This window comes from Nyctibius grandis, chromosome 3 (genome assembly GCF_013368605.1).
Source record: "Nyctibius grandis isolate bNycGra1 chromosome 3, bNycGra1.pri, whole genome shotgun sequence".
Classification (NCBI taxonomy): Eukaryota; Metazoa; Chordata; class Aves; order Nyctibiiformes; family Nyctibiidae; genus Nyctibius; species Nyctibius grandis.
The window spans coordinates 37777035-37798239 of NC_090660.1; the positions used below are offsets into that span (position 1 = coordinate 37777035).

General features: G+C 42.6%; 1 protein-coding gene across 1 annotated transcript in view; it reads right to left on the reverse strand.

Moving 5' to 3' along the window:
* The window catches only part of EPB41L4B (erythrocyte membrane protein band 4.1 like 4B), a 186699-nt gene that overhangs the window by 56191 nt on the left and 109303 nt on the right, over window positions 1-21205 (reverse strand). The window contains exons 16-19 of the mRNA XM_068396115.1: window positions 19954-20149; window position 18242; window positions 14142-14257; window positions 3705-3830 (exon numbers count right to left, since the gene is read on the reverse strand). Of these exons, the coding sequence (XP_068252216.1) occupies window positions 3705-3830; window positions 14142-14257; window position 18242; window positions 19954-20149 (439 nt within the window). The remainder of the gene's footprint in view (window positions 1-3704; window positions 3831-14141; window positions 14258-18241; window positions 18243-19953; window positions 20150-21205) is intronic.

The window sequence follows — 21205 nt, forward strand, 5'->3', positions numbered from 1 at the left end:
AAAAAAGTCAGTTGCTTCACAGTGTTTAGTGCTCCCCTGGTGCTTAATCACGTGGGAACTGTGATATGCAGTCTGTCAGCTAGAAGGTGGCAGATCCCTGTGGCACAGTTTGAAAGGTGTGTTGTGCAACACTATTCGTTTGCTCTAGACCTACAGATACTGTATGGCACGCCCTATGCAAACCACAGGTTCCCACAGTTGTGTGTATGGGTTCCTCATGTTTCTTACCTGTGGTGTCTGCAGCAGTGTGCTTCCAGATTCAGCTTCCAGCATCCCCATGCATACTGCAGCTTGATTCTCCAGCTAGCAGAATGGCACATAAATATTTCCATCTTCACCAAATAAACAAACTTACTCGTGTTAGTCTCCTGCTGCTCTATAACTCTAAGCCACATGCAGGGCTCAGTGACTGGCACCATAAACTCACAAATTTTTGGTCTCTAAGTCAGGACTATAGCCATGGGAGATGGTGTATTGCCCCCTACGAATGCGATAAACAGCTCTTCAGCATAATTCTGAAATGAAGCACTGCAGAGACCATCTTCCAGAATATATTTTCAAACGTATTGCATAATTTTCCCTGTTTTTTATTTTTGAAATCATAAGCATCGGAACAATTCATTTCTAAGGCTCTCTCTTGCGTTGGTGTCTAGCTGCCGTAAAGAAAGAAAACCACAGAAAATTTCCTGTCCCATTTTATATTTTCCACTTGCAAGCATTCACTCCATTCTCAGAATTAACAAGGAACAGCTTCTTCTTCTACTACATGCAGGAGGTGCCTACATGAACTTGTCACATCCTGATGTTAGTAGCATATGGTATTTAAAATATTCCGACTGCTTAGAGAGAGAGCTGTTACAAATACTTCAGGCAACAGTTTGTTAATTTTGGATCTGATCCTAGAGTGCACCAATATTTTTCTCATGCTTCTACACCTAACTGTATAGTGAAGATGTCCCTTGAAGTTTTATAAAGGATGAGTTAGACTGCAGATATTTGGGGCCTTTAAAAGAACATTTCATTTCAAATACTGTATGCATAAGACAGAGTCTGGTTCTTTCTTCTTCCTTTTACAAAGAAGAGAGAAGCAAATCCTCATCTTTTTTTGTGATACCATGAAATAAAGGAAGATCTATGCTATACATGAGGAAAATCAGCCTGTCTTGCTTCACAGCTCGAGGAATACAGGCTGTGCCTTACAGAACCTAGATATACTTCTTGCCCTGGCTGCCTTGTAAGTTGAAATATGACAGTACAGAAAACAAGAGATGAGAAATTGGAGTTTTAAGAATAAGGCCAGAAGGCAGGACTTCACAGGGATTTAATATGGAACTGGTGTCAAAAGAAGAATTGGGCAGAGGATAACACGGTTAGTCCTCCAGATATACTGGACAGCAGGATATGTCAGATGGGATCAAAGAGGGGCAGGATCACAGCCCTGGAGGAATACATGGAGTTAAATGGTTGTCTTCCATGAAGAAACTATTTCTTATCTGTTCTCTTAAAAGGATGCTGTAAGTGTCTCTGGGAAGTGTAACGCCATCCTGGCCCGCTTTTCCCAGAAGATGACTGAACTGCCACTGGGAAATGGCTTAGCTACTGGTATTCAGCTAGTCGTTTAGGTGGTGGAGAGTAGAGAAGATAACTGGGTGGGTATATGGCATGCTCGTAAGGTGGTTTATCACGGCCCCCTCCCCTCCTCCCATTTTCTAGGTGATAGATGGTATGTTTCTACTCATTCCTTCACTGTGAACCTTTTGCCTGCCCTTCCCAGTGCTTGTGTAGCCACAGCTTCTTACTGTAACGGCTGACCATTGCCTGGTCTCTGCCTACTTATTTTTGCGAAATATCTGAGACGAGTAATCTTTCATACTTGACAGGAGGGGAGCTCAAGTGCAGAAGAACTCATCCCTAGTTGCACAGGCAATTTTGTGGCTAAGCAGGGATCTCAATGAGGATTTCCAAGATTAAGATGACATCCTAATTTACTGGCTATAACTCTTAAGCCATACTTCGTTAGCACTGAAAGCTTCAGGGGTTTCAAACTGAACTGTATGCCATTATTTTTTCACAATACATGCTATCCTGCAACAGTCTTCATTCCCTTCCTTCCCTTTTCTCATTGAGGCCAAGCCAACAGACACCTACTTAATCCAATCTGATTGCTAAAGCCCTGTGCAAAACAACACAGGTAAGAAGGAAAAAAGGAATGCTGAGCTTGCTCTGAAACTTATTTACAACACAGCAGCAGCTAAAGAATACAGCTATGGCATGCATGAAAAAGCAACCCAGGATGTTCTCCCTTGGAAAGCCTCAGGGTGAAAAATTAAGGCAGGGCAGGCGAATTGAGAGATGCATATGTTAAGCACATTTCCTATCTTGCCTTAGTAATGCTGTATTGTGAATGCAGCAGCACACACTGCTTCCACAGTCTTTAACTATCCAGTTGAACATGACTGTTAAGCATATTCAGGAGAAAATACAAACCTGAGAAATATACCATGACATCCTGTAGAAAAGACACACAGGAAAAACAGAGGGCAAACCCAAGGGCAATGAAACAACGAACATGCTGCATAAAACACAGTTGATACAACACAGAATTCAGAGAGGTGAGAGAACTGCTTTAAGCAAAAGGAAAAAACCCAACCTCTTTTCCCTACATACTGTTAGATTTATGGTTTCTGTTCTTGAAATCTAGGGCAGTCAGAATAACCAAATTTTGATACTTCCTTAGGTCTAGCTAGACCAGATGTAATCTAGCTCTCAGATGAAAGATCTGTCAGGGAACAACAAATACACAACGATGATTGTTAACAAAATCTTTTGCAGGGCAAGTTGACCTGATATGTTATTGTGAAAAGAAACAAAGTGATGGAAACACCAACATAATTTGTATTCAAAGAGAACAGTATGCACAAGGATGCCACAGGAACTTGGGATAAGAGTCATACAAATCTTTCTGCCTACTTTTGTTCCTAAAGCATTCTATTTGGCTTTACTTTTGGCACCAATGGCATTATCTTTTCTCCACAAATTACACTTGAAAAGAATCACATATTTTAGGTTTCATTTAGATTTACCTCTGATTGGGAAATTAACTTTTTACAGCCATGCCATCTAGCAGCAGTTTTCAGTTGCATGACATCATTACAAGACTTGTGGTGTTTTTGAAACAGGATGTATCTGATGCAAACACTGACCAAGCAGTGAAAATAGCAGCTTAAAATTTAGTTAAAAGCACACGAACAAGTAAGAAAACAATAACATTTCACATTCAGACATCTAAAGTTAATACCCTAAAATAAAGTTTTCATCTGGATGCATAGATATTACCTTTAGAACACCCTTAACCACAGTTTCCATGAGTGTTGGGTACCCTCAGAAAACTCCAGAGGTTATTGTTTCTCAGCTACAAAGTAAGTAAAAGCTACAGTGACAAAATCAAAACACGGAGATTTCCTGGGGCCTTCTCTCCTATTTTCTCAGTCTCTCTTGGCTGTATTAATCATGTCAGTTAGGACAAATTTCCTACTTCCATCATATCAATCATTACCCGAAGAAACTGTAGAGCAGCTAGAGAAAGCTAGATCAATATGGATACTTGAGATAAAACAAGGTGCTTCCTCAGGAACAATGTGATTTTGGAAAGTTGATGTAAGCCATGCCAAAACTAGAAAGACGAAATATCAAATACAGATTACCTGGGTGCCCACTCTAAAAGCAGCTTCCACTTGAGCTTTAAGGATGTTGCATTTCATATGGTCAGGCACAGACGAAGGAGACACAGGGGCATGAAGAGTCTTTTCAGGTACTTTCTTGTCTTCACCCTACATTTAATATAAAAGACAAGCACAGTGACATATATTAGAAAGATAAGTAAGCAAAATGGTCAAAGGTCAAATTTTTACTTGTAACAATTTGATTCAGCAATGCTGGATAAAACTTCCAAGTTCATGCCCTGATAGAAATATCTTATAATAAAAAGGTTTGAAAATGTTTAATGACTTGATACTATTTTCAAGACAAGAAAAGCCTCAAGGAAGCCTGAATAATAGAAGCAAGAAACTGATGTGGACTGAAGAAACATGGGAAAAGCCCAGCCAGGCCCTGGAGTGGTTGCCCAAACCTGTGATTACACTGAGGAAGAAAAACATTGTCTCAAAATATCCCACAGCAGGCAGAAGAAGGAAAGTTCATAGCACTCAACTATAATGAACACTGGTTTCTTACACCACCCTAAGAATGTAAAGGGGCTTTGAAAATTTAACCAGAGGGATTTGAAGTTATCTCCATGTAATTGCAAGCCAAGCAAAATCTCCTTCATTGGAAATAAAAGAAAAATCCAGGGAGTTTAAACATTGTTGCTGCTGTTTCCACTTGATGTCAACCCTTTACCTACGCAGTGATCTGGATCAGAAAACTAAAGCCTCCGGACAGCTCGTTTAGTGACCTGTTCAAACATGACGTAAAGGTTTTGTGCCTTGCACAAACTACATCCAGCAGAAATGCCAACATGAATAAACTCCCCATGCAGAAAAGAAAAAAAAAAGAACAAAAAAAGAACAATGTAATACTAACGTATAAACTAACATATATATAAATAAACAAACTGCATGAAGTTCAACAAGGCCAAGTGCAAGGTCCTGCATGTGGGTCAGGGCAATCCCAAGCACAAATACAGGCTGGGCAGAGAATGGATTGAGAGCAGCCCTGAGGAGAAGGACTTGGGGTGATGGTTGGTGAGAACCTCAACATGAGCTGGCAATGCGTGCTTGCAGCCCAGAAGGCCAATTGTATCCTGGGCTGCATCAAAAGCAGCGTGGCCAGCAGGTCAAGGGAGGTGATTCTGCCCCTTTACTCCGCTCTTGTGAGACCCCACCTGGAGTACTGCGTTCAGCTCTGGGGCCCCCAACATAAGAAGGACATGGAGCTGTTGGAACGAGTCCAGAGGAGGGCCACAAAGATGATGAGAGGGCTGGAGCACCTCTCCTATGAAGACAGGCTGGGAGAATTGGGGCTGTTCAGCCTGGAGAAGAGAAGACTCCGGGGAGACCTCATAGCAGCCTTCCAGTACATGAAGGGGGCCTACAGGAAAGTGGGAGAGGGACTTTTTACAAGGGCAAGTAGTGATAGGATGAGGGGGAACAGTTTTAAACTGAAAGAGGGTAGATTTAGATCAGATATTAGGAAGAAATTCTTTCCTGTGAGGGTGGTGAGACACTGGAAGAGGTTGCCCAGAGACGTTGTGGCTGCCCCCTCCCTGGCAGTGTTTAATGCCAGGTTGGACGAAGCTTTGAGCAACCTGGTCTAGTGGAAAGGTGTACCTGCCTGTGGCAGGGGGGTTGGAACTAGATGATCTTTAAGGTCCCTTCCAACCCAAACCATTCTATGATTTTAGGAAACAGGGTATGAACGAGACCAGTTTTTTAAATGCAAACTCTTAAACAATCAAACTGTAACTTCTTATATATTTTTAAAGAGGAATTGGGCAATGGCATAACAGCCATTGCAAACTTTCCTATTCTTCCTGGAAAGAAGACCTGAATTACAACCTAGTAACAGCCTAGATTATGCATTCATTTTCCACTCTCATTGCTGCGAAGAGTGAGTGGTCGTATACACCTGAACAGAACAGATCTGTAATGCTGTCATTCAGATTTCAGCCAAAACAGGTACAAGGCACCAGTAAACCAGGTCCAGCGCATCCTTGAGGTTCACCTCTAGCAAAGTATTTAAAGACAGAACCGGTCATTTTTTAGCCACTGAAATTACCATATGATTAGCCCTTTAACTTCAAAACCTCTCTCATTTATCCTTCCTTCTGCCCTCTCCCAGGGCATCCTGCTGGCTGACAGTTAATTACAATCTTACTGACTCTTCTCTCAGGTCTGCAAGCAAACACAGACAAAAGGGAACACCAAGATTCGGGGGACGCTTTCTGCAAGTGGAGCAAATCACAAATGCAACGATGTTGCCTGAGGAAACCATTCTGCAAACACTATGGAGGGAAAGAGCCAGACCTCTGCAGGACGCCATTGAGACTGCAAAATATTTCTCATGCGTAAGCAAAGTTGGACCAGCAGACTTCTGCATCCAAAATGCCACAGCTGCCAGATATGATTTTTAACAGGTCTGTTAAAGGATTGCCCATCATGAGATTTTTTTCTCTGGCAAATTTCTAATAATTCTTACATGTTTATTTGCCTAGACACATTTGCTGTCTTTAATGGAAGACATTTTTTGACTTTTCATTCTCTCCACTTTCCTCTTAAGGGAAAAAGAAAATACTTCAAATGAAAAGTGACAGCATCTAGCTGGAGCAATTTATGGAACTGTAGTCATCTATTCGGTCTTGAATATAACAGTAGTTCTGGCAAACATATGAAAAAAATCCATGAAATATTCATTTGCCATAGGTGGCTTTTCTGGGATACTCATGAAGCTGAGAAGTGGAGATAATCAGAAGGATAAAATTAACTGTAAAAAAAGCACAACTTTTCCCTGACCAGTAGTCTTGGTAGCCCAAGTGCACTACTACACATTTTAAAAGGGCTGCTATCATTGTCAACTTCTAAGTGTATTGATTTCTAACAGCAGAAAGAACGACGCACTAAGTAATGGCATTTCTAAAGGCCATGCAAAATCCTACTTTTGTTTTAACACTCAATACTAATTAAATATCATTTCAGGCAACCAAGATTAAGCAACTGTATTTTACTAGCTAAATCAAGACAATCAATGCTTGTTTAGGACACAAGCTTGTTTCATAACTTAGAAAGTTCCAAAGTCCTGTCCATCTGTTGTTCAGATGGATACGGATATTTTTTAGTCCTTATGTTCTTCCTCCCCTTCCCAGTTTGCCCATATTGACCAAGAGCAAGATAAAAGCCCTCAGGGCTGTCCTATAGCTGGGAACCCTCAAAAGGTCTAAACCTCCTGCTGTAGGGAGGATTAGATCAGATGACTCCATGTAATGGAGACTGTCCCCAGCACGGGGTCTGATGTGCAAGTCTCTCATTGAGATTCACATAACCTGAGAGGTCCAAACGCTGATGCTCACTGACCTGGCTGAAAACAGAAATCTGCTGCTGCTGCTGCTGGAGGTTGCAGCCTTCTTGGAAACAATTCCTGGGCATTCAGTTTTGCATTAGCCCTTGTTTGGGTCAGACTATAAGGGTTTCAACCTTCAAGCAAGCAAAATTTGCTTTGCTTGCACCCTACTAGGAGCAGCAGCACCTTTAGCGACTGATCACATACGAAGAGCAGACATGGCTGCAGTCAGCTGCTTGGCCTTGTCCTGTTCACCAGATGCTGAGCCACCAGCTGAAGGCCACCACCTCCCCCTGCCCCAGTGGTAATGCTTCTGCACACAAATCCCATATGGGGCTTGGGTGTGTTCAACCTGACCCAGACCTCCTCTAGCTTCTGAACATGTGTGAAAGGCAAACTCTTCTTTGTCAGCCTGCCTTGGCAATGATGGACTTTTCTGCCACAGTGTAGCACATCCTGACTCATTCCTGAATTCTGCTCTCACATAGCTGATTAGCTGAGACTATTACACGTACACATGCAATGGCACTGAAGATCCAGACTAAAAGTGAACTCAAATCACAGAACAAAGTAGCACCTCCTTACTGCAGACTGTTAGCACTTCTAAGCATCTGTATAAGTTCCTGTTGTTCCTTAATGCCACTAATCTTTACACATAACCCTATTCATTGCCCAATTTAACCCCTAAAGTATAATTGTTATCAAGAAGGCAAACAAAAAAAAACCCCAACATTCCAGGACTATACAAAACCATATAGTACCTTTTATGGTTCATCTCCTTAGTTTATAAGAAAATCAAATACCTAAAACCTGTCTGCATTAGTAATCTCTATACGCTATTGCTGCAAGAATGACAGCTGTAATCTGCTTTATTGTGCTGTATAACAACTTACACTTCCAGAATCCTTATTGCTTGCAGTGATGAGTGAAGCATAAAGATAGCAGCTGGGCATTCAAATGTTGCACCAGGTTGGCAGTTATTAAAATTTTATTTTCATTTATAAACTAAGAGCATTCTATCTGGAAGTAATTAGAAAACTAAATATGGCATAATGTTAATTAAAATTCCAATTTTATCATTCCTTATTATGTAATTCCAAAAAACCTGAGATGCCCCTTTCAAGTGAATGGAGTCAAACTTGCATTTGAAAGAAATCATCTTCTTGCTTAAAATTGCAATCTAAACTCATTCTAACAGGTTTAGAAATGAGGAAAATACCCATTAAGTTAAGATACCTGATAACACTCCAATTTTCAATCTCCAGTTCTGCTGGTGCTAAAAAATAGCAATGTGTTCACATCACTTTCATCATCAACGCCAAACTTTATTTTTCCAGAGAAGAACACTGGAGAAATGCATTTAAACGGGTTTGATAGAAGTGGGCTGAACAAGCTCAGATATATACACACATAAAACTAGATACCTTTTTTTTCTTTTTATAATTGAGGTCTTTGGTTTGCTTTTCTCCTCCCAAACATTTACTTTAATTTCAATTACATTTGTTGTTACTAGAACCGAAGGCAGATTTGTACGGTGTTAGATAATGATGACACTGGCTTTAGTTTGCAAAGCTAGCTGAATATTAAGTACACATACAGAATATAAAAATAGTTGCATGAAATACAGCAATACCACTCCTGTACTTAACATTTCCCTTCTCCCTGCTTTTAAAGGTTCATGCTTTGTTCCACATCAAACTTTGTACCAAGAGCAAGATTCATGACCTTTGCCTCTGCGAATTTATCAATAGTCTATTCTTAGCCAAACAGTATGTTTAAAACATGCATTCATGCCTTTGGCTGGAGACGTCTGAAGAATAGAATGAATATTTTGTTTAGGAATGCAGGTCTATTCTTTGTTGCTAGTCATCACTACTAGTGGGAGGTAAAATTTTAATGAAGACAACACAGATATATAGGTTCTGAATGCACATTAGCTATGGAAAGGTCAAACCCTTTGGTTTCCTGGGATTCAACTACATCTGCAAACATGCATGAAAATCTACAGAATCTTTCGCCCCTTTTTCACCAGGAGATTCAGTGAATTTTTTTCCATGTGATAGCTAACACCAATTATGAACAGACACTATAATGGTAAGACCTGTATTTCTTATTTGAGGCAAAGTTTGCAAGCAGAAGCTGCATCTTTTATTAGAAAAACACATTTGGAAAAACAGACAAACAAAAAAAACCCTCATTAAGCTGTCAGATACACAAGACCTTCCTCAGGTCAACTATCAGTCGGACTAATGAAAGATATAACTCCCAATAAATCTTGTCTTGCTCATATCCTTGGAGTAAATCTCTTTAGCTCCTGGTATCAAATTTCTTTTATAAAATGCTATTGCTCAATGTTATTAGATCCTGCCTCTGTCGGTGCCAAGCTTCATGACAGCCTTACTGGGTCATGGTAGCCATGTTTCCCGGGGTACACCCTCTGATCAGTATATCACATAGAAGAGTCTCAGATATATCAACAGAGTGGGTTGGTTTTGGTTTTTTTTTTTAAACCACAAATGATTTTTGGAACTGTAGTAGCTTTAGGGTTTGTAGTTGTGCACGGAGCAGGTAGTTCCATAGCTTTTTTGCAAGTGGCATCATTTGCAAACAGTCAGTAGTGTAACTGGGTAGCCCTGTAATATGGTATTGCCATGCTAGCAAAAGGCCATAACCTTTGAACAGTTTGCAAAGCCATTGAGGCTCATCGGGCTCGCTCTGTGTGAACCTTTCTTGACCTGCCTGCAGCTTTGATTTACTAGGCTTAGCTGTAACAGGAATAATTTTATATAGAAAACAGTAACACAAGCACTTATTCTTTGTAGAATGAGATATTTATGACTCTTAACACAATGATATAGTATAAAGCAACACAGGGTTGGCCTTGAGAAGTGGAGCCACAGGAGGCGGTGTAGAGGAGTGCAGGCATGGGGTGATAGTGCAAGGGGCACAGGCCCCACGGTTATAAACAACTCACCAATGGTCAGTTAAAGAAATGCAGACCTGAAGCTGGACAAAAATGGGTTTAGGGGCAATGAAGAGAGCAAAGACATAGTATCTAGCATATATATGTAAAAGCCACCATGTATAGTAAATTTGGGTGTAATGTGAGGATGCAGATCAATGAAAAAAAAGCAAGATGTAGAACCAGGTTTGCAAACATAAAAAAGGACATGAAGTGGATCGTAGAGTGAGAAAGAAGAAACCATGAACATGACCATTATATCCCTCTTGCTCAAGGACTCTCCATAACACCCCTTCTGCCCCCCACCAGATTGAAAACACTGAGTTTAGGAGCCAGAAGTGTAGGGGAAGGGTGAGTATAACACCAGAAAAAACAGGTAGAAACAATTTGAACTGTATTAGTATTCTTTCTTTTTATGTAATAATTACATTTGGACTAATAATTGCTAGACTCCCGAGATTTCAGAAATGCTAACAGTACATTGTTGGCTTTATGTTTTTTATATATTTATATACGTACACACACACATATGGAGCAAGGAGGGATGGGAGAACATATTTTTTCTAAGCAAAGGCATGCAAGAAAGAAAATCAGGAATACATTCACAGCTACAACACTTAGGCTTGTCTCTTCTGGAGATTAAGGAGTCTGCTAGCACCAAAGGGCATGAAACGCATGTTGAAACTGACTTTTATCATTCAGTAGGTGGACAGACACGTCCATGGTACCAAACAGCTCTGGAAAACAGATTGGACACATCCATTCATCATTCCCATGAGATTAAGTTTGCTGTAGTGGACAATCAAATTAATTAACTGCTGAATCTAATTTACCCAATTTCTTGTTAATTCTCCTAAGGGTTGATTATTAAGCCTGACAAATTCCAGCCCCAAAGCACTTTGCTTGAAAAAATAATAATTAGCAACAGGAAGAGAGGGAGTGAAAGTTGAGTTCCAAAATAAATGTGGAAACCATAGCTTTATTTTCAGAAATAGAGCAAATGAAGCAGCTTCATAACCACTTCACTGGTTTTGTTTAAGCATTATATTTCAGAGGATGCAAAACTAGGGAATAAAAAGCACTTAGTAGAATAGAAATCAATGGAGTGGTGCAGGAGAGCTGTTAACGTTTCATCTTTTTGCTAGAAACTAGACACACTGACCACTCATTAAAATCTGTTCACTGCTGGACTGAGTAGCTGGTTAACTATCATAACCAAAGGAGCTTCAAAGGCCACACTCTCAGCAAAAAATACTTGTCAGTGTTTAAGGTTGTTCAATCCCGTCTAATCTGCCCCTCTGCCTTTGTGCTGGGTGACACTCCACAGCATTTCAGTCCAGGGTTAGCACAACATTTACAGCATGTCCCTCTCTTTCCCTGGAGAAGCCATCTGCTGAGGTGACTGCAGGCTCTGCTCAAAGCTCAAAGACCTGGGGTTTGTTTGTTTTAGCTTTACGAGCTCTGTGTACACATTTCACTAGGATCAAGGTCAGAAAATGGTATTTGAAGGAGAAACCACAAGCGAGGGGCCAAAAGAACTTCAGAATGATTTGTCGATCACAACCCACAACCTGTAATGTGAGGGCTTGATTGCTGAGGTGCTTTCTGGTGGTGACTCTGGGCCTGTTTCAAGAGCACGTACAATTTTCAGATGGCCCAAAATAGCAATTTTAACAGATTTTGACAGACTAGCCTCCTTTGTATTCACATGGTAACCGCTGCTCACGGGATTGCTGCCCAGCTCTTAAACCCAAACCCTCTGTGACTGCCACGGGAGGGTTTTCATTAGACAGCCCATGTCTCTAGCCTTGCCTTCTGCTGATTCTGCCACTAACAGAAGCATTTAGCAGCTCCTGGTGCCCACTGCAAGACCTTTTCATCAGCTAAACTTTGACTGATGGACGTCTCACCACAGCAGACACAGGCTGCATTTACTGTGCAGCTGCATTTATTGTGAAGCACTGACTTGCTGGGATACTGGGTTCTGCAAATTAGTCCTTAAATAAATAATCCATTTGACTGTGGACAAGATACTAGAGCTGTCAGGACAAGCCAAAGAAAACTGTTAATTATAGAAGAGCTGAGCTCTCCCTCCACGGATTTTCAGAGAAGACATAAAAGCGAGAGGATACAGAGGTCAGGCTTTGCCAGGCAGAAGTCACAGGGACTCTATAGGGACGAGTTGCACAGTACGGTGGAATACAGGACCAAAGTGCTTTAAGACTTCATTTAAAGAAAGAAAAAAGACTATAAATCTACTCATTTTGGGATCAGAAGGGTACCATTGAGATCATCTGTTTGGATCTTTTGCGCAACACAGGCCAGACTCGTTTAGCCACTTGTGCACTGCAGTCAACATGGAGAGAGTCCTCTCACTTCTTCATTTTAGCCCTTTATATATGCCAAACTGAGCTGTCAATAAGCTCAATAGTGTAAGACCGTCCTTTAAAGCATGTTTTGGACATTGCATCTAAGTGAATATGCTCAGCTGGGCTTAAGACAGATTATCAGCAACTACATCTGATCTACAGTCTCTCACAAGACCTGAGTATTCACTGGATGAATCCGTGAGATGGAGAATTTTCCTTTGGCAAACTATGTCAATGCTTAATTAGCTTTGCCTACAAAAAACTGTACTTATTACTAGTTAAGAGTATTTCTAGAGAAGAACTTGAGAAATGTCCACGAGAAAAAGATGACTTCTTTTTGCCTTTCACCCCAGTTTATCTGCTTTATGATTTAACTTTCTATCCTCACTCAAACCAACCAGCCAGACAAAATGACAGCTGCTCACAGCTGATAACCAAACAGATTTGGGAAAAAGTCTAAAATATTCCACCTTCATCTGTTCATTCAGAAGTCTCCAAAAGTCATGCCATAGGTCATTGCCTCATGACCACATTCACAAGGCAGAAGGACGGCAGTCCTCAGCTGAACTACACCACCATGCCATGACACACCCTGAGCACGGTTCTCGAAGCAAATCTTCATGACGGAAAATCCAGTGCATTATGGATTAACTTCAATTAACTAGAACGTTGAAAAAAATATTAGAAGATTTCGGTTTTTATTAGAAACACTTGACTTACTGATTTTCAGCCTGGACTTCCATCTCCTGGATTCTCTCATCCAGAAAAAAGAACGACTATGCCATATAGAAATACAGCCCCTTTGTGCTTGTATTTTTGATACACTTTGCCATCTCCCCTTTGATTTTAATTTTGCTAATGCTTGTTGAAATAATATAGAATCATAGAATCGCTTTGGTTGGAAAGGACCTTTAAGATCATCAAGTCCAACCATTAACCTAACACTGCCAAGTCCACCACTAAACCATGTCCCTAAGCACCACGTATCAATAACAAAAGGCTGTCTGTAAAACCAAGGTAAAGTAATTTAATTGAGTTCTCCCTTGAACTGTCAGAAAACTCTCAAAACACCACATTCCTTTTAACAGTTTGTATAGTCACTGGGGGCTCAGACCCACCTCATTTGAAGCCAGTGGCAATGCTCTCATTGATTTCACTAGATTCAGCTCAGGACTGATGCGGTTGCAAAGCAGAGCTCCAGGTCTCTGTGGCTCTATCCAGACTCAGCTCAAGGCACCCACAGTGCAGACACAGTGGATTGTGCCTCGCATGGGTACAAGGAGCCACCAACCTGGTGGCCTCTGATCTCTGGCAGAAACAGTGGGCAGGGTTGTTTTGCCACCTCTGCAAAAACTCACTCATAAAACACCCACTAACATCAAGTGCCAGGGGGGTTTTAAGGCATACCACAGACTCCTCATATAGAAAAACAAGGTTTTTTTATCACTTAGAGTGTTGTTATTCTTTTACAGCTCTGGGCTGCCTAGATGACTAACTCTTCACAACTAAACTACAACTACATCATAACATTGTTGCAGCAGCTTCTGAAATTTTAAAATGCAAAGTTGAAGGAAACGATAAATGAAAAAACAAAACCCCAGTCCCATAAGGAGATGGTGAGAGGTGATTAAAAAGCAAGGCAGTTGCAGATGAATGTTTATTTGAATTGAAGGTGAAAAAGCAGCAGATTTTGAATATGAAGTGACAAAGTGGCTCTCTGGCATATATATGTAAAAGTATATATGTATATGCTATACCTTGTTCATGCTGACGTGCAGGGCTGGCCATGGTCCCACTACCTTCACACTCTCCGTTTCTATTTTCTTCAGATGAGAAGTTTCATCATAAAGAAGAGGAAGTCCTGAGCTCAGTTCTAAAAGATGCCCAAAAGACAGAAAGAAAAAAAAACCAGTCTGAAGGGAGGGTACAGAAGAACCACAGAGCAAGACACTCAGCTGCATTTGAAGAGACAGCGGTCAGCAAACTGTCTTCCCTGTAAGACCATCTAAAATGTTTCATAATTATGCCTGTCAAACCATTTTTCCTTTTTCTGTTTAGCAAACAATTCCTCCCCCTCCTCCTTCTCTCCCATCCCTACATTTCAGCAGGGCTTTTGCCAGCTTTGGGCTACATACGTCTCTCCTTACACTCCCTCCCTGCCCCCTCTGTATATTCTAAAACTCAGTTGACACCAGTGGGATTATTTATGCAGCCAAGGAGCCATTCTCAGAACATGTGATGTGTAAAGAGATCAGAGTATAGCTTTTGGCTTCTCTCAGACATCTTTATTTATATGCCAGCCTCCTTAAGACTGTTGTCAGGAATTCATTGTGCTTTGTCAACAGAGATTTTGAGCAAACCACTGACACCAAAAGACAAGGAAAAATATTTCTTGAGACAGCCCTGAAAGGTCTCTGCCAACATATTAGGGACAGTGTGGCAAATATAGGTATATTTGCAAGTACTCTGAGAAAAATGAGCTTCATCGTGTGATGATTTGACAGATCCCTGCATCCTCCTGTATTTCTTTTTGCCATGGATTTTAGGTAGTTGAGAACAATGTGGTAATCTCTGGAGTCTGATTCAAAGGCCACTGAAATCAATAAAAACTGCACTGACTACAGTTTTGTCTGGATCAGGTTCTTAAGCTGTCCTAAGAATATTAAATATTACTCAGTCAAGATCTAATTCTACAGCTGTTTAAATATACATTAAGGGCTTTGCTGACTAGAGACAAACTGCTAAAACCAGCTTATAGGGATATAAGCAAAAAGCTGGTTTTGGCATTGGTGAAACATTATCAGACCCTGAGGTAATAATGTCCTAGAAGGGGTTACAACATCAGCATTGACCTCCCCTTGGTGGTCTCTCATCACAAGTTAGTGATGTCAGCGTTCAGCATTTCTCACATCACAGCTGCTTCCATGGATGAGAGACTGTGACACTGCCCAATGATACCTGGGAATAAATTAACACAGCCATAAGATAAGACATGATGATGTGGGTTTTTTTTTTAAGAAATACAGTCATTCTATTTTCCTGTCAAGAAAGAACATAGAGGGGAAAAAGTGCCTTATTTAAATTATTCAAGTTTGCTATGATTTAAAACTTACTTTTAAGCTGTTTTTTTTTGTTTAAAGGGAGAGCTCCGGAAAACAAGCTAGCCAGTTTAGCCTTTTAACTCAACCTTGAAAACAGATTTTAAAGAAAAAGACAAAAAATTGAAGTCATACAAAAGGCATACATTTCCTGAGACAGCATTAAGTCTTGGCAAAAACAGGATTTCATTTCAAGAAAGGATCTGGCAGCACTGTGGTTTTTCAAAGCACTGTTTTCAGCCTGAAACTCAAGTCTATATTACACCATTCTCTGCTCAGGGTTACATGTGGACTTTTGTAGCGAGCAGTTCAGGAATAAAGGATGTCTTTTTGTAAGTGATAACCTGCAAGCTCAGCCCAGAGTTCAAGAGGCAAGCTGGGCCCCCTCTTCTCGTTCATCAGTTTCCGTCATAAAAATTCTGCGAGCTACATTGCATACTTCTTGGCATCTGCTTTCGGTGAGAGCCCCAGCTGCTGCCGGTGGATCTGTTCACGTGCACCTGGTAATCCATGCGCGATGTCACCATGCTCACCCTCTCTGTGCAGCAGCGCTGGCGCCTTAAGGCTAACTGCCCTTAAATACAGAGGTCCCTGGGACTGGGATTCTGCGAATACACCAGGGGAAGATCTGCTGCATAAAAAGATACGATCTGTGTACGTTAGCTTTGAGGTGAAGGGCAGCATCACAACTACAATAATCAGGCTGAATGCAGGAAAACAACATCTTCTGCTGAACGGCCTTCACAAATACACACGTCAGATTTGTTTCACTGGATTTCACTTGTTCCAGTAATTGAAGCAGACAAATTACTTGGAATGTGAAAAATCAGGCAGGTCTGGCCCGGGTTTGTTTTCTGTAACAAAATCCTAGGCCATGTGTTTGCTGAGAAATATGCACCAGTATTTAAAGGGAACCTTGGCTGGGCATACTGTTGTTTCCCTTTCTCCTGCCCATGCCCTGTGAATTGTGCTGGAATTTTGGCATTTATCAAAATAGGTGTAAGTAGAGGAAAGACACACTTTCTCCCTCTTTCAACCTGATGCTGGGTACAGATGGGTGGGTCACTCCATGCTCCACATCAGATGAATTTAAAACCACCTCAGAGCTCAGAGATGAGTCCAGTCCATAGGAACTGGAATAAGTAACAAAATGCCCATGGTCCCCTGGAAAACGAAAAGGTAGCTGAAGTGTTGGTGTGCACAGCCCCACCTCTGTCAGCCTCACAGGGAAGCTTCCACTAGGACAGCGTGTTCCCCCCCATGAGACCTTTTGCCTCTTCAGGCATTTCCACTTGAGGTATTTTGGTCACAAGCACACTCTTCCCCAAGAGTGTCCCCAGGATAGTGACCACTTACTTCCTAGAAACACTTTCCCAGCAGTGGCCTTTCCACACAGCCTGGAGCCAGACATCAGTTGTCCGTGTCCCCAGGTTCCTGATGTAGATCCCTGATAGTGTCTCCTCTCTGCCTGACTTTTTTCTTGTCCCACTCACTCTGCCATGTGCGTCGTTCTAGATAACCGACTGACAGCCAGCATGCCCCTAACCATTTCAGCATGTGAACGATGAGCCTTTTCCACAGGCTGTCCACAAGACGGCTTTCTCAGCTGAAGCAGCCTGAGCAGTGTGTAAAAGGATCCATTAAAACCAAACCAAACCAAACCAAAACGAACCAAACCCACTGAGCACCAACCTTGAAAAGGCACCCGGACCTGTCACTCAAACTGCAAATGAGGAACTTTGACTCTGTTTTAAGGGAAGTGGTCCTATCTGTACCACCACCGCTCTAAGGGTGTAAACACGCCAGGTCTAACTGCGGACTGGCCTTTCAAAGTAAATCAGCTTTGTGCCTTCAGCCGGATACATGGGTACAGGTCTCCTCAGGGCATCGGTGATGGGTTGCTGCAGGGCAGCATGCCGGTGTTCAGACAAGCCAGTGCACGGCATGCACAGCTGCCTGAAGAGCTCAGCGGGACTCAGACAGTGTGCCCGCACCATAGCCTCCCCTCAGAGGTGCCCCTGTCCCTTTCTGCTTCCTTAAGCATTTGGTGCCTCTGGCATTAGGCCATGTCAGGAACCAGCACTGATTCCCTTTGCTCTAATCAAATAGCTAGCATGAACCAGCCATAAGCAGACAAAACGAAGAGAAAGGTACATCTGTCTCCAGGAATAGGTGCTACATGCATGCCTCAGCTGTCGAAGTCCCCTTCAGAGCACCACAGCCGCTGGACAGGCCGGGGAGGCTGTGCCCCCTGAGTGGTGTGGAGTTTGGGACACAGCTCGCCCTCCCCACACCTGGGGGGAAGCAGCCTCCCAGGCCCCACGTTTCATCTCATGGGAAACGCTCATTAGGCACCAACAGAACTGCTCCTGATATCTACCCTTATGCTTGTCCAAGCTTTTTCTAAGCTTATTTCACCAACAAGGAGGAGTAGGAAAGCAGTGCAGCCTAAGAGGAGACACAGAGCTGGAATAAACACCCTGTACTGTGTTTTTTGCTGTTGTTTCTTTAATCACCTTCTGCTCTACAGGTGGGCCCAGCTCGGCAGGGCCCACAGCAGAGCTGTGGGGAGCTGGAGACCAGCCCTGCTGCAGCGCCACTGGGGCGGAAGCTGAGGCCCCGGGGGGCTGACATGGGGCCATGGGCAAGAGGGGGGGAGCCCTCAGGAGAGGGATGGGGCAGTAGGGCCTGCAGAGCCCTCAGGGCCGGGACACTCAGCAGCAGCTTAGCTGGCTCTGAGTTTCCTGGCAAGCTTCAACTCTAATTTGGGAAAGAAAAACACGGGCTGGCACACCCCCCAGAAAGGTCACCGCCTCCTGTAGCACCAGGCTGACAGCCCGGGCCAGGCTTGCCAGCTCAGCCTTGCCAGCGTCCCTCCGCCGTCAGTGCCCAGCTGCCTCTCATGGTGGCCCTGCGACCGGCCGGCTGAGGCCCAGTAGGCGCACAGCCAGGGTGAGCCGCCCAGCACTTCCCCAACGGGATGGCCTGTGCCACCCTCCCGGCCGGCGCTAGTTGCTGCAGACCACAGCTGAGATGAGGATACCCATCGGCGGCGCAGGAGTGCCCACCGGCCCGCCCCGGCCTCCGTGGCAGCACCAGGCGGGGGAGGCCACGCCGGAGGTGCGCCAGGCCAGCCCCGCGCGCTTCGCAGCACGTAGGTACGCCAGCGTGGAGTGTACAATCAAGGCAAGATGGAGGAGCACAGCACGTCTCCTGGAGGTGGCTCCTAAGGGAGTAGCTCCACTGAAAGCCCCAGCAAGCAATTTGCATTGCTGCTTAGGTTTCCTTCCTTAAACATCCATAATGCCTTGCATTTTATTTCTTGAGCTTCCCTCCTAAAAACTGTTAGCTCCCCCTCCTTGGGAAAGAAAATTAAAGAAACTGTTTCTGGGTTTCTCAAGCAAAGTCTGATTAAAGTGCCTGTGCAGGTAGATGCCTGTGCTTTACTGCTGAGGTGGGACAGCCTACAGTCAAGGTCACCCAGCACCACCCATGACAAGATCCTGGTTTCAGGAATTTGAAAGCTGTCAGATTAACTGCCCAGGCTGAAAGTTTCCATAATGAATGCCTATCTCAGGGTGATTTACAATTGTAAAGGCAAAAACTGGGCAAAGGAAGAACTTATTGTCCCCTTGAGGCAAGGAAAATAATAGATCATACCTTGTTTTGCCCATCTTCTGAAATTCTTACACAGCTTCAGCATCTCACACACTGCAGAGTGCAGAGATTGCAATTGGATTGCAAGAAGTCAAATTGCTCAATGGCAGGGATGTTCTCTTCCAGTTCCTGTGTAAACCTACAAACATCTGGCCGAGCTATGTACCCTCAGAAAAGCCTGGACATGTTCAGCAGCAGAGACTTACACCCAGACTCCCCAAGGTTGCATCAGGAACACATCGTTTTCTCTCCTCTCTGCTTTCTACATGCCAAGAATTTCTCCACCGAGCAGGCGAGTGTACTCCAGTCGTGGTAGCTGGGGCTGAGCAGGAATTGTTCCCATTACCCAAACTGAGAGCAAGATGCTGTTTGTCCAGTGCTCCAAAATTTCTGCTGTTTGTGCCCAGACATGAAAGCAAGAGTCAGATCCAAACAATGAGGGCTGAAGGCCAGCTGGGCAGATCAGCAAAAGACAACGGCGGACGAGGATAGGTTTGTGAAACTATACAAATAAATAGTAACAATGGAAAAACACTTTGTGCCAAGTGGCTACAGACTCAGTATCTGTGACTAATTGGGTATTTGTTCAGCTATGGGATACAAATCTAACACCAAATCCCGCAACCCCATAGCAAAGCCATGGAATTGTAAATCTTGTCTTACGTGCACATACTCCAAAGCTAGCAAATAATATAACCGGAAGCATGTTCTTCCAAGGAGAAGAACTGAAATGCATGACGTTTTCTTTTCCTTTCCTTTGACTCCTGGCCAGAGACAAGCCTGAAAGCAGCACAGTTACTGAAATGACATTCACTGCAGTGGACTTACTGTTTGGGTTTGGAACTCCAGAAACAATGTCTTTGCTGTCGGGAGCAAGTGCGCTGTAGTTCGCATGGTGATGGTGATGACGGTGGTGGTGGTGGTGTCTTGCAGGCATTTTTGTGGTATATGGTGCTCCACCATTCTCCTCAATGTTGAACTGATGAAGATCACTGTTGTTCAAGGGATAGCTACAAAATAAATTCAGTCTAAATTAGAGCATTAAACAATAGGACAAATTGTACTTTTGGAGAGATAGAGTGCAAACTTCCTCAGGAAAAAAATGCCTAGCTTTTTTGTAAATAAAATTTTTGTCGAGGTATATCCCAAATATTTGCATTTTTCTGTTAACAGAAGACTCATAAGGTGAGGAAAAAGGATGCCTCTGCTTGTTTGGCATGACTTTAATGTCAGAATTATTTTTGATTTTACACACTACACAATCTCTGCTAGACTCATGCAGAGTCAAATTCTGACTTTTGGAATAGGATTCTCAAAAACATCAAAATTTGTCCTGCAGCAATTTGCAACTTCACCTGGGATAGGAAAGTGGTCAGGCGGCAAACAGTAACTCCTTTAAAGTGAAATTGTCAGAAGAGCAGACCAAGGAACAGTCCCAGAATAACATTATATTCCTGATAAAGTTTGGGCCTCCAAATTTACGGTGCAAATAGCTGTATGAAAAATTCGTGACTTGGGGAAAAAGTCGAGAAAAATCCCATTGGAAAGAAAAAGTTTTACAGGTAATAACATACAAAATAGCACTTGGTTAAAAAGGAATCATCCCTGTGCTGGTAAACTAGTGGGTTTTTTTTTTTTGCGTATGTTTAGTCAGGAGATTAACTGTTGTCAGTCTACAATATATGGAGAAATGGAGAGACGTTGAAGTTTTAACTCATCATCTCTAACTCAGAGGTGTCAAATGACCCTATTAATTTTCTTCAGTAGTTTTAACTGATGTTGTTTCAGTTTATTGTTTAAAATGACAATGAATTTCTAGAAATGACATTTTCTCTCCACACCAGCAATGAGAAAAGACTGAGATAACTCTACATAGATACTGCAAATGACTTGAATGTGCTTTCCTCAGAGGAGCGCTTAAAATTTTTATAAGGTTTTAGCTTATTCTATAATATTGCATTAGACAGTAGTTGCAGTAAATCAATTCATTCCAAGAAAAGATGAATCCCCTGCCCATTTAAAAAATCCTAAAGAAATTACGTCTTCAGCTGCATGGGTTTTCAGTT